Genomic DNA, 26,394 nt, shown 5'->3' with positions numbered 1-26,394 from the left:
TTCCTGCTGCCGCGATGCTTACCAGCACACATGAAGGGAGCGCTCCTGCCGGGACTTGGAAACCAGCATGAGATTTTACAGATAATAGATCCTTCTGATACTTGGGCCTGTTGGAAACTGCTGCTGCTCTCCTCATAGGGACAGTTGGTTTTACTCTCTGCCTCTGATTTCTAAAGGAAAGCTTCTCACCCACATCCTCCCTTTCATGCTGCTTGTCGCTTTTGCTGTGGTGTCTGGTGGGCCATGTCCTGTTTCTGCTGCTCTTTTCACCAGAGCTCTTCCCTAGAGTGGGGCTCCGAAACTTCCTAATCTGCTCAGAGATGAGGTCCCTCGATAATGGCATGGATCATGTCCCTTCCTTTTGGGGAGAGAGGAGACCTTGCAGCATTGTCCATCGTGCTCTGGTCCATCCCACCTCCATCTCAGCTGCTTTCCCACCTGGCTCCAGTAGTTTTCCCCCAACTGTACCTACCTAATGAGGGATGTTCTCTCTTCCCATGGATCTTGCCTACCTTTATTTAAGTGCACAACAGGCAGAGGAAACCCTGGCTTCTCTGTGTAGGCCATCTAAGCCCACTCTGACCCTGGATAGTGTGGTTCTGCCCCCACATCTCTCCCCGCTCCCTGTCCCCAACTTTAGTGCTGGCCACAGCAGGCAGGTGAGAGCTGGTGTAGCTCAATAACCCAACTGAAATCTAATCCTGCAACACCAAAAACGCAAATAATTGGTTCTCAGCCAACTCAGCTGGCTGCTCCAGCTCGCCCCACAAGAGCTGGCGCTGACACAAGCGAGGGGTCAGGAAAGCCTCTGATCATGCCTGCTCTCAGGCCGCATGGTGCAAGCCCCCTGCATGGTACAGGGCAGTCCTGGGGATCCTTCGTTCATGCTTTTTACCCCATGGCTTCTTAAAACAAAATGCTCAGAGCATCCTGGGAGCAGGCGGTCCCTGAGTTGGGAGTGAAGGGTGCTCCAGCCGTGGCCTTCACACGCGTCTCCTGATACAACATGCCCCATCCCAGAGGTGAGCTGAGAGAGAGCCCATGTCACTGCAGGACAGACTATTCTGCCTCGGTGGCCTCTGCCACTCTTGAACTCTTTCAACTGCTGGTTATTAATTCAATATGAGCCTTTGGGTTGTGGATATAATTCACATTTAATCTGGCAATGGTTTACAACATCACACAATATTGTAGTGAAGAGGAAAAATCAATGTGTCCTGTAATGATTGCTGCCGTGTAACAAACTCCAGGTAGGACTAAACGAAACCCAGTTTTGCAGTGGGCCCAAGGATCACTAAGTCCAGGCTATTTTGGACTCAAAAAATAGGTGGGGGAGTGAGTGGACTGGAATTTGTTTAAGAGGACTTTAACCTCTTTGGTAGCAGCCCGTCCTCTCCACCGCCAGGCATAAAAAAACCCCAGAAAGACTGATAGCTTTAAGAAATTAAGCATGTCTATCTCCAACTTCATGTGTGTTGCATTCAAGTAAGACGAAGAGGCAAATAGTGACAAGTAATTGGACTTCTCCAGCTTTTTTTACTTTTAATAGTCTAACATTGTTAGTAACATAGTTGGCACTTCAAAATATATATTATTTTATTTCAATAATATTCCCTTAAGTCTGTAGTTTTACTTAAAGAAAAATCACCTTTTGCCATAAATACTGTGTTGCTGTTCAAAACACTCTTGTCTGTTTGTGCTAGGTTACCTCTACAGTGCAACTGAGACCAGGCTAACATTTACAAGTTTCTACTGCCACTTCCTCTGTGTTAAAAAATGACGTTTTTCTATAAAAACACAAACAAAGAAAGTTTTACTGCATTAAAAAAAAGCCCTACTGTCAGTTGAGCGTGTTTCCACTGTCATCAGCAAAAGGCATTCTCTGAGGTCCCTTTGAGTGGGTTTCACTTTGGGTTAGAGGGAAATCTGCCGTTCGGCAGCTTCTTTCTCCTTCACAGGACGAGAGCCAGTCTTTGAATGCAAAGCGACCTGGCTGAGAGCCAGGCACGCAGGCAGAATAGTGTTCGTGTACTTTTTATTATAATACAAAAGGAAAGTCAAGTTATATAAATGGGCCTTTGTAGTGCAGCTTTCTTTTTTTAATCTGTAACAGATAAGAGAACTGTGTCCCCATTTAAGACTTCATATGGTGAAAGATGGCTGACATCTGAAGTTGCAAGAAGTCACCTGGCATCCGGCCACTGATTTCAGTGGTGGGGTGGATTTTTTCTTGCACAGATGTTGAGTCCAGATGTCTGACCGAACCCAACTCAAGAGCTGTACTTTGCTAAAAAGGAGTCCCTATCCTCTCACTAAAAGCAGAATTAAAAAATCACACTAAATAAAGTGAACTAAAAACACAGCTGGATTGGTCAAACAGGTACAAAAGGATTGATCTCAACAGCAGCATTACGATGTTTCCAGCACGCAGAAGGGAGAAGGTCGATGGCTCTTTCACATCAGGGGTCCTATGGGGCACCATGTGCTGCTCCAGAGAAGGCACTGGGGATTTGATGGGACCCTGACGTTGGCAGACTTCGCACGCTGAATTCCTTCTAGGTCTGTAACAAGGTTCACTGTGCCCTGAAAGAGCTGAGCTGCTAATCACAGTCCTGGATATCAATGTACACAAAGAGGGTGGAGGAGGAGTACGGGTCTCCGTTCTTGGTCAGAAGATGGATGTGGCGGTAACCTGGAAGCAGAGACACAGATGGAAAGTGGCCTTTAGTCCAGTCGGAAAAACATTTGCTAACATTTGCCAAGGCCCTGCAAAAACACCTCCCTGTCTCTGAGAGTGTTTTGCTCCCGGTACCCCACAGAACAGGTAGGTCTGAGAGGCATGGCTTTGAGCATTGGTAACATAACGTGCCCAAGGCCACTGGTGACAAGGGCATCCCTTCCCCAGAGACAGTGTTAACAGCTGCCCAATAAACCATTTATCCTCTTGCCCACACCCCAGAGAGACGACCTGTTCTGACCCGAGGTGCGGTGGGTCTGGACCTCTCACCCAGGACACTGGAGCTTCCCAGAGGGCTCAGTGGTTGTGAGGAACAGGGAGCAGAGCCTTACCTTGCTTCAGACTAGTGAAGGGAAGGGTGTACTGCCCGATGAAGTCATTCTTGGTCGACATGTCAAAGTCTTCCACCACAAACCGGACCAGGGCAAGTGCAGGAATCTCTACATCAAAGGTAAACTCTTCGTCCCATTTCGGGTTAAAGCCTGGGCAACACAAACAAGGAAGGAGGTGAGAGATGCTCACAAGCAAGGGTGGAAGTCAGAGATGTTGGCAGATAAGGATGGAGGTCAGAGATGCATGCAAATGGATGGAGACACTGCCTGACTCCCAACCTAATCTGACCAAGGACAAAGGTCTCAGGAGGTGCCTAGACTATTGTTCCCAGCTCTGACACTGATTTGCTACCTGGTATTTATAAATCCTTCAGCTTAGGCTGCTCGTTGCAAACCTCACCACTATGCTCCCAGAAGGCAACGAGGAGCAGGAGGGAGGTGAACTCAGCTCTGCTCCACAGGCTCTCGCTGGCTGATACATGGATGTCTTTGGTTGCCATTGGACCAGCTGCAAATGTTTACAACCCTAAAACAGGGGGGGAGCAGAGAGGAGAGCTGTGCCTCTGTGTTGTGACAGCCTTCTGGGGCCTTAAGCCTCACTGAGTGCTCAAGGTACACCCATCTGTCACACTCTGTGCCTCAGTTTCCCTGTGTGCAAGAAAGGTTAATGAGGAGTGTCTGATTACAAAAAGCATCATCAGGTCTGTGGACAAAATGTTTTATGTCTCCCTGTATAAGGGCAGTGTCTGAGACAACCAGACTAGCCCCACTTCTGTTATGGATGAGGATCTTGTGATCCGGACTCACAAAGTAAACAATATCAAGACCATCACATCAAATGAGAGATGAAGAGCAAACTCAGTGCTCTCTCTCCAGGTCACAGCGGGTGCTCTCTGCAGTTTCAATAAACGGCTCGCCAGAAACAAACAGGAGGAGAGGACATCCTGTTTGAAACCCTGCTGCCATCGCCCCAGCCTGTGCAGAGTGGAAGCCCAAGGACATCAAAATGTCAGCTCAAGCCTGCTGGTAACGGAGGCTCTGTGGACAATTTGGCAGGAGGCAGAGATCTTTCAGCTGGCCCTGAAGATGCTGAGATAGGCCTGTGGACAGTACCATAGAAAAATACCTGTGCTGGGTTGGTGCACTTTATTTGGACTTTCATGGGATTAAATCAACTGGACTGTTCAAATAATGCACATCTGCTCCTGACCCCCTTCATCCTTGGGAAAAAAAAACAGTGTTGCTGATCCCATGGGAGCGGAAATCATGAAAGTTGAGGGAAAGTCGTCAGCCCTAGGACAGTAGGTTTCACTGTACTGACATCTATGGGGGGATTTTCAACCCATCTCAGAGCCATAGTGAGATACTTAGAGCTGCTGAGCCAGCAGGTTCCCACAGCCTCTCGAGCTCCACAGCTGCACCGCTGGGGCCTCATCTGTGCCCACACCCCATGCTTCAGTCCCACCAACATCAAACCAGGTGAGCTGCTGAAGCACGGTCACAGATCTGAAACCTCAGCCCATGCAATGCAACCCCCCCCTCTGCAGCTGCCCCTTTCCAACATTGATGTTTGCATGGTTTGATTCACTTTCCATTGGGCAACACTCCCTCCAGCATCTCTCCAGTATCACTCCAGTATCACTCCAGCCAGCCAAGGGGGGCCGGGTGTGCTGAGCAGCCCTGAGGAACGGGCCTGGCAGGTCTGAAACGTTCACTACACAGCTTTCACTCGAGACATTATAAAAATCATTGTAGGTGACAGAAATGGCCGTGAGCTTTAGGAACTGGGCCAGATTTACTCAAACAGAAAAGAGGAAAAGGTAAATATTGTTAGCAGGGAGGAAAATATGCATTGGCTTTCCAGCACTTGGCTCTTGTGTGTGTGTGTGTGTGTACACGTACATGTGTTAGCAGGAAGGTGAGGGCTGATTTTTCAGACTCCTACTGTCTCGTTACTCCCACAGGGGAGAGGACTGAACTTGCCCTCTATGATCTCTGAAGGCCACAGTATTCAGACCCTCACTGCACAGAGGGAAATCACAGCCATGTTTCACCAATGAGAAATGGTTCACAGGGAGGTGAAATGTCTGTGAGATCTCTGAGGTCAGTGCTGGGTAAGGCATGAGCCCGGTTCTTTGGAGACGGGGGCTTATGGCTTTCACCCCGCACCTGTAACATTGCTGTGATGTGCATTAATTTAGCACCAGTACCACTTCGGCTGAGAGGACAGTGGACGCAGTGTCCCTGCCTTGTGAGGAGGCTCTGAACTACAGGAAATGTTCTCCTTTTGCACAGAATATGTTACATATGAGAAGAGGCTGACAGAGGTCGAGTTATTCAACCTGGAGAAGGCTAAGGGGGTTATTATTGCCATCTTCCACTACCTCCTCATAGAGAAGATAGAGCCAGGCTTTTCTTACAGGTGCACAGCAAAAGCTTGATGCATAATGGGCACAAACTGCCACAGGGGAATTTCTGGTTAAGAATAGGGATATCATTTTATCGGGAGGTCAGTCAAAGACTGGATCACTTGAGAGAGCCCAGAGAGTCTGGGGAATCTCCATCTTTTGAGATATTCAAAATTCATTGGGGCAATACCCTGAGCAACTTGAGTTAACTTTGAGAACGGTCCTGCTTTGGGCAGGGGCTGGAACAGACACCTCTGAAGTCCCTTGCAACTTCAATCTTTTGTGTGTTTGTGACACTTTCAGGATAAAATCAGCCTTACAAGAAACCTTCTCTGGGAAGATCTTGGTGGGGACGCGTGCATCCCAGGTCAACCTCCAACTGCATGGAGGTAAAGAGCACTTCCAGCGCTCTAGCTCTGCAAATTTGGCAGCCAGCCTCAAAACAACTCATATGGCTGATGTTGTTTTCTAGGGAATTTCTGTCTCCAAACATCTTAGAGAGAGAAGAAAGGAAAGACCCCCTGAAAGTAATTCTCCATAGGGACATCAGTCTGTGGGGCTAGTTCATGCCACCAGTGTCTATAACCCGGGTCCCTGCACTGAAGCAGGCCAACAGCATCTCATGTATCTGCTTAGCGTGGCAGGCTTTGGTGTACCTGGGCAGGTCTGGCTACAGGGCAGCAGTCCTGGCAAGGAACACTCTGCTACGTGAAACCACAGGGTTACTGCCCCAGTGGAGCACAGCCTGGAAGAAAATCCCTTACCATTGTTTTCAATGACCTTGGTCTGCTTCTTGTTGTTATCCTGTTGGACGCCATGGATCTCTACCGTTACCTTAGGATCAACGATGGAGTTTTTGCTTTTGTTCACCTTGGGCAGCTGCTGACCAGAGATGATCTGTCGAGGAAACAGAGGAAGAGGTCAGGACATCATTAGGAGGGGGGGCTCCCTGGCAAACTTCCCTCTCCTTCCCCAGGAGTGCGGGACCTGTTGTGACAAGCTGGTGCTGGTCTTTCACAGCCAGCGTTGTGACATCCTTCAGAGGAAGTTGTCATGAGCCAAAGCACCTAATGAACATTGTTCCAGCCCAGCCAGCTGGCTAGGGGACAGGCAACTTTTCTAACTGTCCCCACAGTGATCAGATGATACTTGGAAACAACAGTGGTGACTGTTGACTGCATGTCTGCCTGTATGTTTCTGTAATGACAGTGAATATTGCCACTAACCTCTCCTATTGCCAAACATTAAACATGTGAGTAAGCCCCTGGAGGATGAGAGCCCATGCAGGACTGAAGCAGAGACCCCAGCGGTGGGAAATGAGTAGGGTTAGGATGACATTGCCCAGGTGGCACCAGGAGAAGGAGAAGGTACAACCTACACACCCCCCCTGAAGGTGGATGCTACTGAGACATTTTCTGACTTCTATTCTTACTTTAAGCAGAAGCTTCTTCTTTGTCCCCCATGTTCCTTCTGTGATGGATTTTGGATTGAATTTGGTTTGCTCATCCCGGAGGAATTCCGGCTTTAAGACATACCCAGAAAACCCATTGTCCTGGAACCGACCCTGGTAGACATCCATTTCTGTGCCTGCTGTCTGGAAATTTAGGGCAACTGCAACACAAACAAATAAATTCAGTCACTTTCAGATAAATCAATGGGAGTCTTTTTATACTAATTCTGTTCACATGAAATTGCACTTCATGGACATAAACATTGGCTTTTCCATGCTTCAAAGAGCAGTGATAAACTCTGACCCTCACAGTCTGCTACCGCTGAGGATTTCTTGCATTCAGAGATGTTAGAGACAGGACGAGCCACTACAGCCATCTCAGTTGTCCTCCTGCCTGCCACAGGGTCAAAAAGCATCCTGCATTGAATTTCTGTCACCTGGTTGGGCAACTGCATCTTTTACATAAACCTATTCATTTCTATGCTGAAGGAGATATCTCCTGCAGTGAAGCCAGCAAATTCTTCTCAGATTGTTTCTCTGGCTACTTAGCCTCATTATAAAACCTCCCTTCCAGCCCAGATATGCCTATTTCCATTTGCATTCCTGAGGGGCATTGATGCCTCTGTTGGTTAGACTAGAGAGCTCCTTACTGTCTGAAACTCTCATGCAGGAGTTCAGAAGTTGTGATCAAATCACCTCTTTATTGTCCCCTGCCCAAAATAGATCAAGCCTCACTGGTGTCCTAACACCAGGCAGATTTCTTGTATTCTTTCCAATTTGCCACTGTCTTTTTAAAAGCATTGATGTCAAATCTGGAAGCAGTCTCAGTGAACAGTCTCACTAATACCACACAGGCAGCGCTCATGGACCCCAGCACCTCCTCAGTACCCCATTGATTTCTTTAGGGATGCTAACCTCTTTAGCAACTTCTAAGACAGCTCTAGGACAGATGGCAATTTATCCTGGTCCTGGGTCCTACATACCCTGTAACACTTGAAGGCCAAAAGCATTTTAAGGCACCCCGCTTTTTTTCCACCTGCAAGCAAGACTTTAATAACTGCAGTATACTGGTTTTACTGGGAGCTGCAAGTACTCAGGGCTTCTGAAAAATCTTATTTTAGGTGCCCAAATATTGAATTCAGGTCAGATTAAGGCATGCAGGTCTGGCCTTAGCGTATCCGGAGGGACCTGATGTTGCCTACCAGGGACTCTCTTGAGGCCAGACTCAATGCTGGGGAGACAGGCCAATGGGTGCTACCTGTGCCCCCCACGGGGGCTGCAGGACCCAGCGAGTTCATATGCTGCCAGGCACATCCAGCCCATGCAGGTCGACACGGCTGGGGGCCAGGGAGCCCTGCATCTGCAGCTTCTCTTGTCTGGCTGGGCCACATAGGCACAACTGGGACATCTCTAACATCCAGCATCACCAAGAGAGCCAAGCATGTCATCACCAGCCTGCCCACTTACCGCTGCACCAGGTTTCCTGGATGAGAGCTACAACATAATTCACTTACCAGGCCCTGGGACCCTTGTTTTCATCAAATCTCTGGGACATCAATATACCATCAGGGGCCTCAACACCCTGGGAATAGGTATGATGTGCTGCTTTTACTACAGGGAACAGTTCAGGCCACGGCTTGGCTCTTATGGTTATGGCCTTGCTTTAGGGCTCAAGAGAGCTGAGTTTGATTTCCATCTCTGCCAGACATTTCAGCATGCTTTTCAGTAAATGACCACAGCTCCTGGCTCCCTCCACCTTTGCTAAATGGCAATAACTCTGTCTCCAGTGAAATTGCAGGGAAATGCACATTAATGTGCAGGAAAGGCTCTCCTAACAATTTTGAGGTGGGCCAGAAAATGGTCTGTGAAAAGTCATTGAGCATTGCCTGAAGAGCTGACCTCTCCCAGTGACCACTGAGCCTCTCTGCCTGCAAATGGCTTGAGATCACACATCTACCTCAGTTGAAACCCTGCCACAGCCAGGTCACAGGCGATCCAGCCAGGTTGACCCTCTCCATCCTCCCAGTTGCACTCACCGATCTGGCAGCCGACGTTCCACAAGTCAATGGGGTTGTAGTTGGAAGAATCTGTCCTCCAGCCTGCAGGGTAGATCCGGCTCAGATGCCTGATGTTGTGATGAATAAAACTAGTTCCTACAGAAAAAAAAGAAGAAAATGGCCCTTTTGGTGATGGGGGCTACTTTTATCTCTTCTTGATGCTGCTCTATATACTGCTCCTCTGCCTAGCGAGTCTGGCTGTATAAAATGCCTGTATAAAATGCCCTTCTTGGTAACAGCATCCATGACATTGTTATTCCCACTGTTTCTCAGTGAGATGCATGGCCAAAGAGATTATAACCCCTTTTCTTCATGCTTAACCATAACTAGCTGTCCCTTTATGGGGTACTGGGACAGAGGATGTTTGCCAGGGCAGAACATACATACCAGACTCCTGGGCTAGTTTCAGAGCTTTGCTTTCCGTGAACGATGACATCTCGTAGAAAGCCCGAGGATGGCTGGGGTCCTCAAAGCCATTGAAATGGACACTCTTGCAGTAGACAACTGTGTCTGATAGCTCCTTGGCCAGCTTCAAGGTGTCACTCTAAAAGCAGGAGGGCATGAGGTTTGTGGGGAGTTTCTGCAGTCATACTCAAAAGTAATAATCATGTTTTACCTAGGACCCCTGGGGCTTCTCTTCTCCACCATCTTCACATGAAAAGGATGCACACTACCAACACTCAGTGGCACCCCTATGCACAGAGAGGGTGGAAAAGGGGCAGGCTGCCCTTGCATGTCCCTTTCCCTGCATGGAGAGTGCTAATCCCTCCTCTCAGAGCACCAGTGCTCTCTCAGGCCCATCCTGGCCTGTCCAATGATATCACTGACTTCCCAAGTGTTACTACCAAAAATATTTCATTTCATCTAGGCCATCCCTCCTTCTGCATTTATTTGCATGTTCTTATGTGAATGAGTATTTCAGCTTGGCTATCACAACTCACAAGTGATGGGTCTACAAACACAGGAACAACCCATCAGCCTGTATTGGGGAGCTAAGAGAGCATTTGCTGATGCTTTGCTGTCCCAGCACCCTTGTTGCATGACGTTCTCCACATGGATTCTCTCTTTGTTGGTGGGATACCCTTTCTGCTGCTCTCTACATGATCTCTTGTATTTCAGCATCAATGGCTGTCTCCAGTTGCTAAATTTTACAACAGAGCCTTAGCAATGAGTTTTCCATACTGTCCTGGTCCCAAGATGCAAACCTGGAAATAAGGGGAAGGGAAGGATGTTTTGGCCTCCACAGAGCTTGGGCTTTTTTCCCTTGAACTAGGAAGTTCTCACAATGCTTTGATGCCTCCTACTCCACCGCCATATTCATTGGTGCAAGGGTGAAGTGAGAGTGACCAGCTCCCACCAGAGGCAAGAGAAGAAAATTACAGACTTCAAAATTATACACATTATTGACTACACTTCAGAGAAAGAAGTAAGACCCTCAAAGAGTCAGCAAATCAGCAAGGGGAAGCATAGATCAGATCAGATCCAGAGGCAACGTCAATATCAGGGACTGAATGTATTTATATCACATATGAACCTGGTCTGCAAGAGATATGGCCTTCACAATGACCTGCAGTCTGGAAAAATGAATGTCCTCACATGAGGGAGCAAAACACTGGTGTAAAGGCCAGCCTTTTCATCCCAGAAATATTCATCCCAATTGCTTTGGTAACTGGCCACCCCTTCCCCATAGATCCGTAGCTCTTCCCTCCCTCTTCTGGGTTAGAAAAACATGGCTGGTGAGGTTGCAGGTATGTCCCAAAATGTGACTAGAAAAGCACCAGTCTCTGTTAATAAACAAAGTCATGATGATCCCATGACAAATAGATTATGGAAATCAGAGAGAGATAGATTGAATATGTGCCCTTCCACTGCTTCCATAAATGCTACATGGTCTGTCCCAGCTGCAGGGTCCTCCAGCCTCATTTTAAGGAAAGAAGCCAACCTTCATGCTTGGCTGGCTCTGCAAGATCTCTGTTTCTGCTTGGGACAGAGATCATTAAGCTGAGCAAGGACCAGGATCCTTAACTCCAGCAATTTCAACAATTCACCCTTACATATCCCCAGCTGAGTAGCTGAAACCACACTGAAAACTGTCTTAGCTGGGAACATATTAAAATTATATTTATTTCAATTGCTTTTCTTTTTTTTTTTAGGCATGGTACAAAATCTACCTAGAAAGTGATTTCCCAGCATGAGTCATGGGATAAGCTAACAAGACGTGATTTCCTGATGCAGGACTTCAGAGCCTTCTGCAATAGGCAAAGATCTTGTTTACAGCTTTTCTGCCTCTCCAGGTCTGCCCCTTTTCAGGACTCAGTTACTTCTTTTACTTACCTTCCCCTTCTGCTGTATCTCGGTCTTTACAGATTCATCTTCGATTTCAGCTGCTTCATCTTCATCAGAGACATCCTCAGCCTCCAGGTTGTTGTTCCCATTTGTTCCGGTGGGGTCCTCCTGCCTGCTCAGCTTCTTGCCTTTCACAAGGATCTTCCCTTTCAATTGCTGCACAAGGAAAAGTGGACAAAATAGCTGGTGATTAGAAAAGGTTCTGGCCCACCCTGAAGGAGCAAGGATATAATAGCTCCTCAGCTGCAACCAGGGCCAGGGCCTTTTAGAGTTCCATCAGTCACTGGTTATTATCCATAGATACCGGTAAAAATAAGTCTGTTTTTCCACTGAGGCCTTGCCCTGCCTCTGGCCAGCCTCTGAGACCACAAGCCACAAGTTTGAAAACCCCAGATAGCCCACTGATTCTGCTCTGATACAGAGCTGTCCCCTCAACTAGACAACTTAAACTGTTGTGCTGTTAGAGGCAATAAAAATATACTATTTTTTCAAAACTGAATGTGGCTCGGCAAACAAGGCCAAGCCTGGAGGTCAGGGCTCATGGGACATATTCGCAGCACTGTTTCTGCCCCTCTGTGTGGCCCTGTTATTTAATCTACCCTTGTCTCTGCAATGTATGGTTATAAACAAATGCAGAACTTGGGAAACGGTATGAGATCCATGCAGGGGCTGAAGCAGTGCAGCCCTCTGCTCCACCAGACATTTTAATGGGGAGAGAGGTCCATTAAGTTCTGGACAGGTGCCTCGTGCATAGCAGACATGGAATTTTAATATGTAAGGGATCTTGCAGGTGAAACCTTAGGGTGTTTACAGCCTAAGGAAGAGTTCCCAGACCCTTCCCAAAGATACCTCCTCTTCTGAAAAGAACTTCTGCAACTGCTACCGTGGTACAACAGTAATCATAACCAGCAGCATGTGCCAACGTAACACAGCTGGCTGCTGAGCTAAACCAAAGAGCACATTTCTTGTGCTGAATCAACTCTCTCCAGCCTCTTTCAAAGTCCACATAAAACCTTCAGGTGAAGGGACACACCAACAGCGCATGGTTGCTCGCAGACCACCACACTACTGACGTATCTCTTGTGCAAGATCTGACTGTGGGAGGAAGGCTGAAGCCTGGAGAGGGCTGACTCTGAACCCAAACAAGGCAGTAGTGATGTTGGCAGCAGGGAGCAGTACTGAGAAGGGTGACTGCCTGGGTGCAATCCCCAAGTGAGTGGATTATGCTACAAAATCAGTTAATTCAGTCCAAGAGCACCCCCAGATCCTGCAGCTTCCAGTGAAGTCAGTGGGAGATTTGCTGCCACATGGATGTGTTGGGTAGTCCTGGCTTTGGAGCGTGCTAGTTATTCTAGAAAAATGCAATCTCAGTATTAGCCAATACAATCCCTCACCCTGCGTAGTATGTCTCCCCCGCTCTCAGTGACACCCTGTATTTGCCCCTTCCACAACAGCAAAAGCAACGTTCTCAAATGACAGGACTGTGGAAAACCAAGGATATTTTATAAAGCAACACAGGCAAACACAGCTTTTCAAAGAACATTATTCCCCCTCTATGAGTGCAAGCAAATTGGATCATGTCTTTTCAGAGACCAGTCCAACTCCTCACCACCCAGCTAAGCTGTGGATGAAGCTTAGTTTGAGCTGAAATTTGACACTGGCACCCGAAGCAGCAGAGAAGAGCATTTTCTTCAACAAATGAACTGTTTACACTGGGGCACTCTCCCTGTCACTCAAAAGCTACACAAAGGCAGATGGAAGGAATGTACCAGTTACTGGGAATAAAAGGCCCAAAGGAGCAGTCAGAGCATGGCAGTATCCTCCTCCCCATCCCCAGACCATCCTCCCAGCCCCTCAGCCCTCTTCCAGGCAGAGCTGTGACCTGCTTCTTCACATCCATGGCTGGGAGATGAGTCAGCTCATCTTCAGAGTCTCACTTCAGCAGACATGTTGCTTGCATGTCTCTAACCACCCTCCTGCCCTCAACATCTAGCTCTTCCCTGTCCTTCCACAACACCCACTGGTAGAAGGTGAAATGCAGCTCTGTGTGAGTTTCTATGCTCCTGTCAATACTTTGAACGCCTGGAGGGATTGCACTGGGGACAGCGGGGAGGGGAACAGAGAAGTCTCTCTTGTCCTTCGCAGGCTGCAGATAGCATCCTGCTATATAATATATTATCTGCTTCTAGTTTCTTACGTCCCGTAAGAAACCTTACCACCTCATCTCACAGCTCAACAGTAGAGAACCAGGGATAAGGTATTTGGGGCAGGTTGCTTGATTCTTAATTACTGGTCTGGCTACTAGCTGTTTTTAAGCTTGTCCAGTTCAGGACAGCCTGTCCAGCAAGTGAGAGGTGTAATTTCTGGCACAAACCCACGGATGGCTGAATAACATCAGCAGTGAAGGCACAGCAACACGGCCTCCACCTTGTCTCCTCGTCACACCTAGGGCTGCCAGCAGTGGGTCCTTGGTGCTGCTGTTATCCTGTCTAGACTGTGGTTACTCTGGGAAACCTTGGATATGCTGCAGATGCTCCCCATGGGCACAGGGACACTGCTCAGCCCAGACTGTGTTATACAAGACTCTCCGTAGGGTAATTATGGTGCTCCCCTTTGGCCTTGAAATCTAAGAGGTTGGATCCCTTCTGGAGTCTTGTTAACATTGCAGAGGTTTAGTATCCCCCTGTGCAGGTGACTTCCACCATGCCTACAAGGGAGAGGAGTCTACATGCCACTTAACTCCAGAGGAGATGCGTTAGCTTATTGGTCCACAAAGAGGGATGAGATTCACTCCAAAACAGAGCATTTTCATCTCCATTTCCTGCAGAAGGTGCTATTTTATAGCAGCATTGCACTGAATCCACCTTGTAGAAGCTGCCAGTCCCAAACATTGTCTTCCTTCATTTAATATGCTAGTAAGCAAAGTCCTAAATTTGAATGCTTATCTTCTTCAACAAGGTTTTAAATAAGCTGATACACACAGACACAAACACACACATGCACTTATTCCATCTCTCTTGGTTCCCCTTCATGTGATATTAAGTGTTTCTAGCCTGAGGCGAAAGACACTCAGCTCATCAGTTCAGCTCTGTTGAGCAGATCCCTTGTCTCAGGAAGAAGCATTAGCTTAAATACTGAATAAATATTCTCTAAGTAGACCATAAAGCTATTCCAACTGCCTGTGGCAAGCCCAAGGTTGAATACAACCTAAGAAAATTGGAAAGGCTACAAGGACACTGGACTCTACTGAGAACGTATAGTACAGACACTCAGCTCATCAGTTCAGCTCTGTTGAGCAGATCCCTTGTCTCAGGAAGAAGCATTAGCTTAAATACTGAATAAATATTCTCTAAGTAGACCATAAAGCTATTCCAACTGCCTGTGGCAAGCCCAAGGTTGAATACAACCTAAGAAAATTGGAAAGGCTACAAGGACACTGGACTCTACTGAGAACGTATAGTACTGTGCGGAATAGATGTTTTCCCTTCCTCATGTGCCCTGTAAATCACATTGCCTTAGTTCTCCACAAGTGGAGCTCCCCTGCTCTCCCACCTTTTCTCCTCCATGCTGAACAACCTCAGCTCTGCAAGTGAGTCTGTGAATTGGGACACGGCAACCATCTTAAATGCACTTTAAAATCAGCACTGCTGATTTTATCAGAAGGAGCAAAGCTGTAAAGAGCAGAGGATTTGAAAAGATCTGCATATACATGCTTATCCTACCTGAAAGTTTCTTGCCCCTATTAGCAACCTGAAAGCCACGACAAGGTCTGATATCCAGTTTTCATCTCAGTGGGAGTGGGAGATTAGTAAAGTGATCCACCTCATCAAACTTTCTGTGCCTTCAACACCTCCTCAGGTGGATTTAATTTAATTCTCTCATCAAACTTTCTGTGCCTTCAACACCTCCTTTAGAGTCAGCAGAGAGAATTAAACACTCCCAGGGTGTGATTTTTCTTGTCTATTTAGACAAACACTTAGGAGGAGGTGAACCACACCTCCAACTCCCCTGGTTGTATTAACTAGTTCTCAAAAGGAGCCCAAAGTGAAGTGCTCACGTACAAGGATATACAGGGTCTGAGTACTTCCACCTTACATTTCACTCTCAGGATGAAGATATCCATCTCCCCAGATTTCTGAGAAGCTGTGAGGATTAACATGTTCACGTTCATAAGGAGACGTGCAGACCAGATGCACTAATTGATATTACATCTCCATCTGTGTATGTCTTTCAGCCTAGTTGTAAACTGAAGTGTTGCAGGGTTTAACAATGAGTGGCAGCAGAGGATGAAGAGAGTCTCCAGAAAAGGGGAAGAAACATATTATCAAAGGAGGTTTTGAGAGATTTGAGGGAAACCCAGCTTAAGAACTTCAGCCAAGAAGATGCACTGCAGACAAGGCTAACACAAGCTGGGCTAACCTTGGAGAAATCATAGAATCATAGAATAGTTTGGATTGGAAGGGACCTTTAAAGGTCATCTAGTCCAATCCCCCTGCCATGGGCAAAGTGCATCTAGTCCAACCCCCCTGCCATGGGCAGGGACATCTTCAACTAAATTAGGTTGCTCAGAACCCCGTCCAACCTGACCTTGAATGCATAGCTGTGGAGTTAGGCATAAGGCAGAAGGACTTGAAGCCTTGAGTGTACGGTGCAAAAGTAACCCTCCTGGGCAGATGGCTCCCAGGGTCCACTGCTGACTTAGAGACCTGAGACTGAACCTAGTCTGGACTTAGCTGAGCCAAATCTAGAGGTGTTTGCTGCCTTGCCGTGAGCACAGAGCAGAGCAGGTCAGCCACCCTGCTATTCAGATCAGTTGTGCTGAGCCCTGCATTGCCACTGCTATACTGGAAGTGGTTCCTCAGCTGCATGGCTCGAAGTGATGTTGAATGGGGGCACTGGACACAGTAATGGATGTAACTGATGGGACAGCTGGTGGGAGGTGCAGGATGGCAGAGGCCCCTGCCACTGCACTGGGGCTCCCAACTGGGAGGCTCATGGTCCTAAGGGTCACCTACCAAGACAGGTCTGTTAAACCTAAAGCCACTGTCATTGTAAATAAGGAAGTCCAGAAACAAAGAGTTGGAGGGGTTTCAGATATGCCTGATATGCTGAATAGTTGCATGCGCTGTTGGCAGCTGGTTTAGTCTCATTCCAGGGCTGGGTTTTTGCAGCATTTCTAGCTGGGATGCAGGGACAGGGGGAAGGGGCCCTGGCAGACCCCTGTGCAGATCAGGGATGGGGCAGAAGGGCCTGCAACAAGCCATCGGCAGCAGAGACTGGATCAGCTCTTCCCTACAACCCTGGCACTGCCTGGATCTTTTGTGTGGCTTTTGGCCTTTCATCCTATAGGCCTTTAATTTGCTATTGGAACCTAAAGACAGCAGCTTGAGGGAGATATTTAAATGCTCTACGCAGTGCACCACTGTTCCTGAATGGAGCCTAATAAATCAGATGCCTGCTCTGGGCTGTGGTATGAATCGTTACCATGAATCCAAACTGTGTTGATTTTCCTTGAATTACTGACACTGCCCTGCTAACACAATCTGCAGCAATTCTTCACCTGTTTTTATTTACAGCCTTTCAGCCCTCTTCCCAGATCCCACCCTTTTTCTAATATGAAAAATAGTATGTGGTCCCGGGGTTCCCCATGCCAGCTTCACAAGGAAGTGGAAAATCGAAGAGGTTTCTGGTTTGTTTGAGTTTTTTTTCCTTAATGTTTCAGCTTCAATGTACTTTCCACCAAAAAAAATCAGCAGTTCAGCCCTTTGCACTCTCCTAGTTCACATAGCAGGAAGGCAGAGGAAAAGTACCAGAGGGAAAAAGATAGATTTTGCTACATTGGCAATTTTTCTCCCTTTAAACTAAATGGATCTATCAGTCCAACGGAGCATATCAGCCCAAATCCATTCACTAAGGCAGATCTGGGCCGTTTTGTTCCAGCTGGGGCCACGTGTTCGTCTGGGCAATCAGAGCAGGAGGTTAGACAAGCACAGGAATGGGAAAAACATCTTTGGGAAGCTGGGGTCATTCCCTTACACTCACATCACACATTTCTGTCCCTGGTTTTTCTCCTTTCTTTCTTCATATCATTCCTCTGGTCACAAGGCAGTTTTGAAAAGCCATTAGCAGCTTTCCTGATCTTGCACCGGGGATAAATAGCAAGCCAGGAGGTGACACTGAAGACTTTGATTTTTCCAACTCAGTAACAGCCTGCAGAGACCTGTCTCCATGCTGGGTGTATCCTCACCCTGGGACAGTCACTTCTTTAATGGAGGCACCTCGTCTGTGCCAGGGCAAAGGTCATGCTGAAGCAGCATCATTACAAATTATGATTCATCCTAATTTATTGCACTGGTGCCGAGGGACAAACCCAGATCAGCTTCCCTCTGTGCTAGGCATTGTATCAAGCGAGGCATGACACTCCCAAACAAAAGGGGTAAGTCAGAAAGGGAAAAGAGAAAAAGGGGGAGGGAGAACAAATAGAGAAGATATTTTGGGTGGATCATTTTCCTCTCCTTTCTCCCCTGTTGACTGCCAGCTTTATCCCACCCACAAACTCCTTCCAGCTCTGGCTAGTCATTCTCATTCAATTTTTGGCAAATGATTTCTTTAGCGAAGAAATACAATTTAAAGGGAACTACAGCTATCCACAGAAAAGTCTGTTTCTGCAAACTGCTTAAGAGAAAAGAAAGAAAGAAAATGCAAACCCAAACAGTGGAAATAGATGAACATTTCATTTTGGCTTCTGTTTTGGAAATATTTTTTTTTTCATATCAAGATTCCATTTCCATTTTTTTCTAATTGTCAGCTGAAGATTTTATAGTGGTGGTCCACTGTTGAGGGCTGTATCCCTCCTTCCCCCTGCAGGGCATGTATCCTCTACGCAGCCTCCTGCCTCCCCTTGTCCTCCACGGACATCTACACAGGAAGATCATCCCCACCGCCGTGCTACCAAAGGCCATTCTCAGTGGGAGGATACTTTGTGCTTGATACAGTTTTAGGCTACCTGTACTGGTTTTCCCCTTGGATTTTGAGGGGCAAGCAATCACAGTTATCCTTCCAGCCCTCATCACTTCCTAATCAGCATTCTAGGTCTCCACAGAAGAGCACCCAAGACATTAAAGGAGGAGGGGAGTGTATGCTACATCCCTCAGCACAGAGCAAAACATCTCACCTACCATGAAATCAGGCAGTGTCTAGTCCTGCTGATTAAAAACGGAGTGATTAAAAACACAGAGAAACCTTGTAGTTACTCCTTGCGGTGCTAATCTTCCCTGCATGCGCAGCAACCTAAGAGTGCTTCAGAGGATTAGCCTGAAAAAGGTCATATTCAGCTTTGGGGTGTGGGGAGCAGACACCAGACAGACGCTCAGGATTCAGCTTCTCTGGAACAAGCCAGAAAAGCAATGTCCTCATGGGATGAAGGACATTCCCTGGCCTTGGTAAATGGATCAGGAATGTCCTCAGTCCTGCAGGGATGTCTCCTCTGAGACCTTAGACAACAAACAAGGAGCAACAGGGCATTTTGTGCTTGATGTGCAAGGCTACTTCTAGATACTTCTACTTCTTACTCCACCACTGCCCACAGACAATCTCTGTTCCTCAGCAAGTGCAGTTCCCACCAGTCCTCAGGCATATTGTCCACTACTTGGCACCCAGCAAGAAAACAGATCTCTCTCTCGTCCCACCCTCATAAGGCAGAAAGTGCTAGAGTGGCCTTGCTTACCTCTGGGGAGGGGAACTGGGATTTGTTTCCATCAACTGGGGCAACCAAGAGCATGTCCTGCAGGATCGTTGTCATGTGCTGAGCCATGACCTTCTGCTGGTCGACACTGCAATGGTTCTCCAGGGAGATGATGACAGGGTATGGTGAGGTCTAGAACAAGACAGCAACATACATCATCAGTGAACTCTACAATTTCACCAGTCTATAGCAATTGATATAAACCCCAGTGCTGTTTTCTCTGGAAATGAGTGTGTCAACAGTAGGGTCTAGCATTCTGCTAAAATGAGCATTTGTTAAAAATGGACAAATTCAACTCTGCAGTAGCTACTCAGACCTCTGCTGATGCCTTCCAGAGATGATGATCCAATGGACAGGGCACAAGGCTGGGTCGGGATGCCTCCCACAGACTTACTGCGGCACGTTGATGAGCCAATGGACAGGGCACAAGGCTGGGTCGGATGCCTCCCACAGACTTACTGCGGCACATTGATGAGGCTCCCTCTGCCTCCATTCTCCACTTGCACTGTGAAACCTACCTCAGAGGAAGGGCTGAGAAAGGAGGCTTTGAAATCATTGGGTTTGCTCAAATCCTTAGATGACATGAATCCTTCCTCCATTCGTGCATAGGCCTGATCTGGTTGCCTGTGGCTCTCCCTAGTAATTTTGTGTGCTGAAGGCATTGTCATTGTCACTGCTTTATAGCCCCCAAGGAAACTTGATACTAGCTCTCAAGTGCGCTGAAGGAAAATAGCAGAAAGCCCAGTGAGTCTGGACAGACCCAACGTTTTTTAAAGGCTGCTGGCCCAGCACTGCCATACAAGACTCCAGATCTGCTCATTCCTTTTAAAGCAAAGTAGAAGCAGTCCTTCGCATCAGTCCCTCCAAAACACATGCATGTGTGTTCCTCTAAACTAGGAACAGACCGTGAGACATCAAAGCTACACAAATCATGGGCTTGTCTGCGTTTCATTGCAGTGGGGTCCAGGATGCAGCTGTGCTTGTATAGATTCAAACTCATCCTCAGACAGTGCTCTGTCTGTCCAGCAATTCCCAAGAATGGATCTCTGCAGAAAGCAGAACACGGATGCCCAGACAGAAGGACACATCTTGTATCCATGACAAATGCTAAGGTGAAGTCTTCATTGTTTATGCTCTCTGCTGCGAGGGCAGAGACCTACTATCAGTCTTGGATTATGCAATATGAGAAATCTTAGAGGGTCCCTCATCCTTACTTTGAAAGCATAGTTCTTGATGGCCTTAATGACATCGCTGAAGAGGATCTTGGAGGTGAGAGTGTAGCCATGATAAATGACGGGCTCCGAGTTAGGGCCATCCCAGCAATCCAGTTCCACACAGCGGCAGCCTTTGGTGAGGGCTCTGGAAACAAAGAAGGGACCTGGTTGGGTTCTAAACCTTCTGCTCCATCTCAAAATGAGGGTCAGGCACAGGTATTGCCTGGGAAGGCTGACAGGAAGTTTAGGGACCAAGGGAGAAAAGAGGAGCTTGGAAAGACAGGAAAGCAGATGGAGAAAGGACGGGATCATGAGAGCTCAGAGTCAGCAAAGAGAGCTCAAGGTTGAGCAAGGAAAGCACAGTGGGATCTGAGAAAGGAGGTAGTGAAAGTCCAAGGTAAGAATTATCCAAAAAAGAAGACATAGTGAGTGGCAGATGAGAAAGGACACTCATGACTGTGCCCCAAGTCTTTTCCCAAAGACGGTGAAGAGAAGAGAAAATCAAGAGTGGCTGCACTGGAAGAAAGATAGTAAGACAGTCAGCCTTAGAAGCCAGCTCACGAAGCCTGGATGATGTGACTTCTTCATCTAGATCTGATAAGACATGAGAGATGAACCCTCAGAGCTATCAGGGAGGGAGCTACGGGAACTCCACCATAGCTGGGGAGACTGCTGAGGGCCAGTTTTCCAAACTGAGTCTACAGACTGAATTTCCACTTGAAACTCCTGCCTCTACATATCTGTTCTTTTCATTTTAATTTACTTTCAAATGTAGGTTCCCCCTGTACAGACTTATCTGTCTAGGAGGTGATCTTGTCTCTTTTACAGTAATTCTCTATATGTTTCAGATAACACAACTCTTTTAACTCATTGCAATAAAAATCATGGGAATATTTTTTTTACAACCAAAACATAATTCTGTAATTTTAAGATACTGTAAGAGGAATTCAAACAGCTACTGAAAAGCAACTTGTGCCAGATTTCACTCTCTATTCTTTCGACCTTGTGACTCTAGACAGCCATTATTCCCCAAGAATCAGATAAGTAATAAACAAAGACAGAATTGCAGTCATTGGCTTCCTTATAAGGAAACATCTCCTCACTTATAAAAGTACAGGTCATAGCAGAAGTAATGTAAGGTGGTTGTGCAAGTTAGTAAAGGCCACTGCAAACATCTGGCCACGAGACGTCAGACAGCAGTCATTGTTAAAGGCAGAAATAGGCACCTAATGTTCTGTCCAGGGACACTGTGGGAGCATCTAAGCTGCTAAAGAGGGACCAGCCATAAGTTTCCTGATCACCTCATTGCTTCATTAGCTCACATCCCACCTCTTTTTTTGTGCTCCATCTAGCTCTCTCCAAAATAAACCCCAGCATGGTTCCAGGGATAATCCATGCCAGGGGCTACTCCCAAAAGGCAGTACAGATCATAAACATCATGACGGTATGCATCATTTTGGCTCCTTTCAGTCCCTACACAGTCCTGCAGCTCTACCCCAGAAATCTTTGCACCCTACAAGTCCCTTGCACAAATGATTTCATGCCGTATTCTGGGGCATACAACACATCCCCTCAGCATCATGCTCTGAAAACATCATGCTAGAGGGCTGCAATCCAGCCTCCACATGATTGCAGATACTTTAAACTGCTCCCAAATGTAGTAATTATACATCTTACAGTCAGGTGAACAACACCTGGGGCCCAGCAGAGACCCAGGTCAAAGTGCTATGAAAAGGGGGGCATGGCCAACTCGTTTAGAAACAGCTCACCCTGACGTGAACATGGGCCAGTTCACATTACCTGGTCTCAGGGTGGGAGATTGCTTTTTGGTGCTCTTGCTTCTAGCAGTATAGATGTACCTTATGTCTGCTGTAAGAAAAAGGTCAACCCCACCGACACACACACAAACACATACACACATATATTACCTGATATAGGCTTCTGTGCTGCTTGGACCTGTGAGCTGGTCTTCCATAAGATAGGTATTGTGTGAGGATGACACCAAGTAGTGACTGAGAGGTTGAGTCATGTCCTGGTAAACTTTACGGTGGGAGGAGTTGAATATATTCCCATCATCGGACAGCAGGTACATCAGGAAACCATCTTTGGTCATGGCATTACCCCTCTTGGCTGCCAGATAAAAAGACAGAAACCCTATACTGAAAATCTGACACCACCAGGTTGTGCCATCATCTTCACCATGATGCCTGCTGATCTCCAGAGGATCTCAAAGGCAAAACGTGCTCCCTAGGCATTCAGCTAATAGTGAAGATACTGATGCTGTTCAGAAGATGACGACAGCTTCATCTGCCTGAAAATGCTTTTAAAAGTCCTTCACAAGCACAGCTTTTTATGGGACTTATTGTCCTTGATAACACCTAAAAAGTGTCAAAGACAGCACTTACCTCACCTGTCTCTAGAGATCTACAGTATAAAAATCTCCATTTGAGCACTTCAAGCTTCCTTCATGCCAACACAGAGAAATTGTCAGATGTCTAAACATAGCCAGAATAATCCTGTCTAGATTATCCAACGAATACATGATTTGCAAAGAGTAAATGCAAAATAACCCAACTTTGGGGAGAAATTGGGGTCTCCCCATCTTGAGGTACTAAGCTAGAACTCTAGTCAGGTCTGACATCTGCAAAGCATTGTCCCTCTCCTGAAGGTATACCAGGACAGTGCAAAAACAGCCTATGATTCTGTGCTCATTTCTTGAAAATGTCCTCCAAGGTGCTCCAGACTGGTTTCACTTAATTTCTGAGCAGAAAGAGAGTTCTGTGACTGCTCTGCTAAACAGCTGTCACCTTCTTGGCCCTCTACTCAGAGATTTCATCACCCAATGGCTTTTCAGGTGCCCACATTCAAATCTGCTTCTGGAGAACAGAAATATTGCTACATTCTTAACCTTGCAAAGCCACGTGAGGTCTTGTCATTTGAATAAGCCTTTCCCACAGGAATTTCATCACCCTCTAGCCAACTCTATATCCACCCCTCTCCAGCTGCTCAGTGTACCCAAGACAAAATTGAAGAGGAATATTTCCCAGGCTGTCCTGTGCCCTCCTCTCTAAGAGCTGCTAATGTTCCCCTAGAAGACTGGTGTTTTAGAAGCAGCTGCAAGGAGAAAATGACACACATGGCTGCAGAAGAAAGCAACAGCAAAGCAATTCATAGTTCATCAAGAAAGCAAGATTTTGAACCAGACCAGCGAGGGTTTCCAACCTACCTCTTTCATTGGGCTCGTATCTCTGAATTAAGGCAGGGGCAGCAACAACAGCATCTTCTTCTTGCTGCGTCTCATAGAGGAACCTCACCAGGTTCTGGCAGGACATGAACCCTTCTGCATCTGAGTACTTTTGGAAGATCTTGTCTATTTCCTTCCTCTCTGTCAGTATCTTGTAAAATTCCTCTATCTCATCATCCTCCAGAGCCTCTGTTTTGGACTTGTCACAGTGCTGTAAACGTAGAGGGGAGAAGGAGTGAAAACCTTCTTTCCTTCTGGCATATGCCAGCCGTAATCTGCACCAGGGCTACACAACGCAGAACACAAAATAATTGGAAACAGTTACTGGCCAGTGAATGAGAAGCACTTGGTCAATGACAATGGTTCTCATTGACAAGGCCAACAGTCATATAACAGTTGCAATTATTATTATTTACTCTTATTATCAGTATGCTGAAAAGCAGCAGGCATGGCCTTGAGCTCCACTGCACTGTGTACTGTGCAAACCAGAAGTTAAAAGGACAGCTCCTGACAATCCAAGTACAAATCAAGGCCCAAGAGAAATGTACCTCCTGATCGCAAGAGGTGGAGGAATATAGGGAAACAACTCAATGCATCTTAAACTATTGATAGAGATCATGGCCTAAAATCCAGTAAGTAAAGTGAAAAGGGCCTTCCCTTTGACCTTAGTGGGTTTGAGCTCAGGCCTCAAGAGACTATCAAGGCTAGCAGTAGGGCTGGTTGCAAAGATGGCATCAAAACGGACTTTAAAAAAAGTCCTGCTAAACATGTGCATGTTTAGGTATGAAAAAATCCTTCTTTCCATAGAACTTGTCCATTCTCATTCAAAAACCACCAAGTAACAAAATTTCCACAAAATTTCAAATCAGATATCAGCTTCTCAAGGAGCTGTAATTCAAATTTTTCATGCCCCCATGTTCCTCTGTGGTTTGAACTTCTCCACTAGATAACAGCTCTGACAAGGACTTGACTGACCATGAAAGATTAGGAATTTAAGATAGGCAAGTTAGCATCTCCATGAAGGACAACAGTTTTTCCAACAAGAAATATTTCCAGTTTATTTAAAATATTTCCGGGTTCAATTTGCCATCAGAAATTTCAGTTTTTCTGTGGCAAATCCTGATATGAATTTTTTTGTTTGTTCCTAGCAGAATTTTTCATGGAGAGGTAAACAACAATTTTTCAGTCATCTCTGGGATGTAAACCTCTGCATTAAATATGGGCTGAGCAAAATAAGTTGCAATGGAAAGCAAGAGCCGATCTCAGAGGACTCACTTATGGCAGGGAGCATTATACTGCTTCCAAGTGTTTTTCCCTGCAAATTTCAGCGATCAACCCACTTCTAGTTAATGCCTTGATGATTCCCTCTCTCTCAATATCTAAAGCCAGCAAATAGACCCTTAACAGTGGTGTCCTCATCTCATAAAGCCCACTCACATCTTACATTTCAGGTAAGTCTGAAAAATCTCCTTTCTGGCATGGATGCCAAAACCCCTGCAGGACATGGCTTGCCTTACTTAGTCTTTGGCCTAAAAACTTCTCTTCTACAGGCCTGAACTTGAAATGGAAAGTGTGTTCCAGGCCACGCAGACGAGGCTGTGGTGCATTTCATTCCACCCTTGCTATGGACAAGTTGCTACCAGCTACTACAACTTAGCTGACGGTAACTTGTCAAATCAGAGGAATTTCATCACTTTCCATCTTTGATCTCTTATGACAGATAGAGCTATTGTCCTGGCTTTTATGACCAAAATGCATGTCTCAGTTTAACCAGTCATCATACTAAACTCAACCTAACTCTGCTAAAGATCTCAGTGATGGCCACAGTGGCTTTGGCAGTGCCTCAAGCAAGATGATAATGAGGGACTTTCTTCTCCTATGAATACTCCACTGGAGTCCTTCACTAGAAGTTTATGGTGCACATATAAACCCAAACAAAATTATCATGATGTACAGCATTTCACAAACTGAACTGATAGCAAAAAGTTTGACTTGTCCTGACTTCAGAATCTGCTGGGTAAAAGCTATGGGCTCATCTCAGGGATGGGACAACCTGTGAAATGCTCAGTACCAGAGACACCTTCAAATTAGGTTTGAGCAGTCCAGGAACTGTCTTTTCCTTGCTGCCTTCCATGTGTGTATGATCCTGTGCTGTGGCTTTGACAGATCTCACAAGCTAAGCTGAGCATGATGCTTAGCAACTGAAAAAGGAATATAAAGAGGGAAACCAACTGGTGGAGACTGCAGGGATGCCATGAATGACAGATGTTCTTTTCTTTAAGACACAACAGGAAAAATGACATATTACTTCTAGAAAACTGGCATTATAACTGATGTGCCTTGGGAAGTTCGTTCATTAGTGGCCATTAAAGATTGTGATGGAAATAGGACAATAGCATTGGCATCACAGTCATATTTCAGGACAGATCAGATGCACGGTACAAAACTGAGCTCCTTCTGCTTGGGCTACAAGAGCTCCAAATTAGAAGGAGAATCTCAGCCCAAAAGACTGTGTTTTACCTCACTTGTATGGATCATGAACCATGAGTCCTGAATGAACATTGGCCTGCCAGAAAAAGTCAGAACCTTTCTGATGCACCAGAATGAATATTCAGGTTGAAATGAAGTGAGCAATTAGAGGAGCTTTGCACAGTTTCTAGTTGCATTGCATATGTCTTACTCAGGTGTGTCCAAAACCTAGATGTGGACACAGATTTATGTGATGAAAAGCAAGAATAATATGAGAACATGCCCTGTAGCTCTCTCTTGGGTCCTTGATCACCCTTCCTTCCTGTGACTGAATGAAGAAAAACTCACTAAGACAGAAAAGATCACCCTTTTAATATGCTGTAATGTCTCTCA

The 26,394-nt window shown here is 46.4% G+C and overlaps 1 protein-coding gene across 1 annotated transcript; it reads right to left on the bottom strand.

Moving 5' to 3' along the window:
* Positions 1–2,032: 2,032 nt before the first annotated feature.
* On the bottom strand, positions 2,033–23,818 carry PLCD1 (phospholipase C, delta 1; the record flags this gene model as incomplete). The annotated part of the gene is made up of 11 exons (XM_009577093.1): positions 2,033–2,692; positions 3,070–3,219; positions 6,242–6,374; positions 6,910–7,088; positions 8,964–9,080; positions 9,372–9,528; positions 11,319–11,486; positions 19,057–19,206; positions 20,289–20,433; positions 22,217–22,418; positions 23,515–23,818. Coding segments are annotated over 11 exons (1,797 nt in total), but the record flags the coding sequence as incomplete, so codon positions are not given.
* Between the last annotated feature and the right edge of the window lie 2,576 nt (positions 23,819–26,394).

The sequence above is a fragment of the Fulmarus glacialis genome, unplaced genomic scaffold (genome assembly GCF_000690835.1).
Source record: "Fulmarus glacialis isolate BGI_N327 unplaced genomic scaffold, ASM69083v1 scaffold20164, whole genome shotgun sequence".
In the NCBI taxonomy this organism is placed as follows: domain Eukaryota; kingdom Metazoa; phylum Chordata; class Aves; order Procellariiformes; family Procellariidae; genus Fulmarus; species Fulmarus glacialis.
The sequence above is the reverse complement of the archived record's forward strand: the minus strand, read 5'-3'. Positions and strand labels throughout refer to the sequence as shown.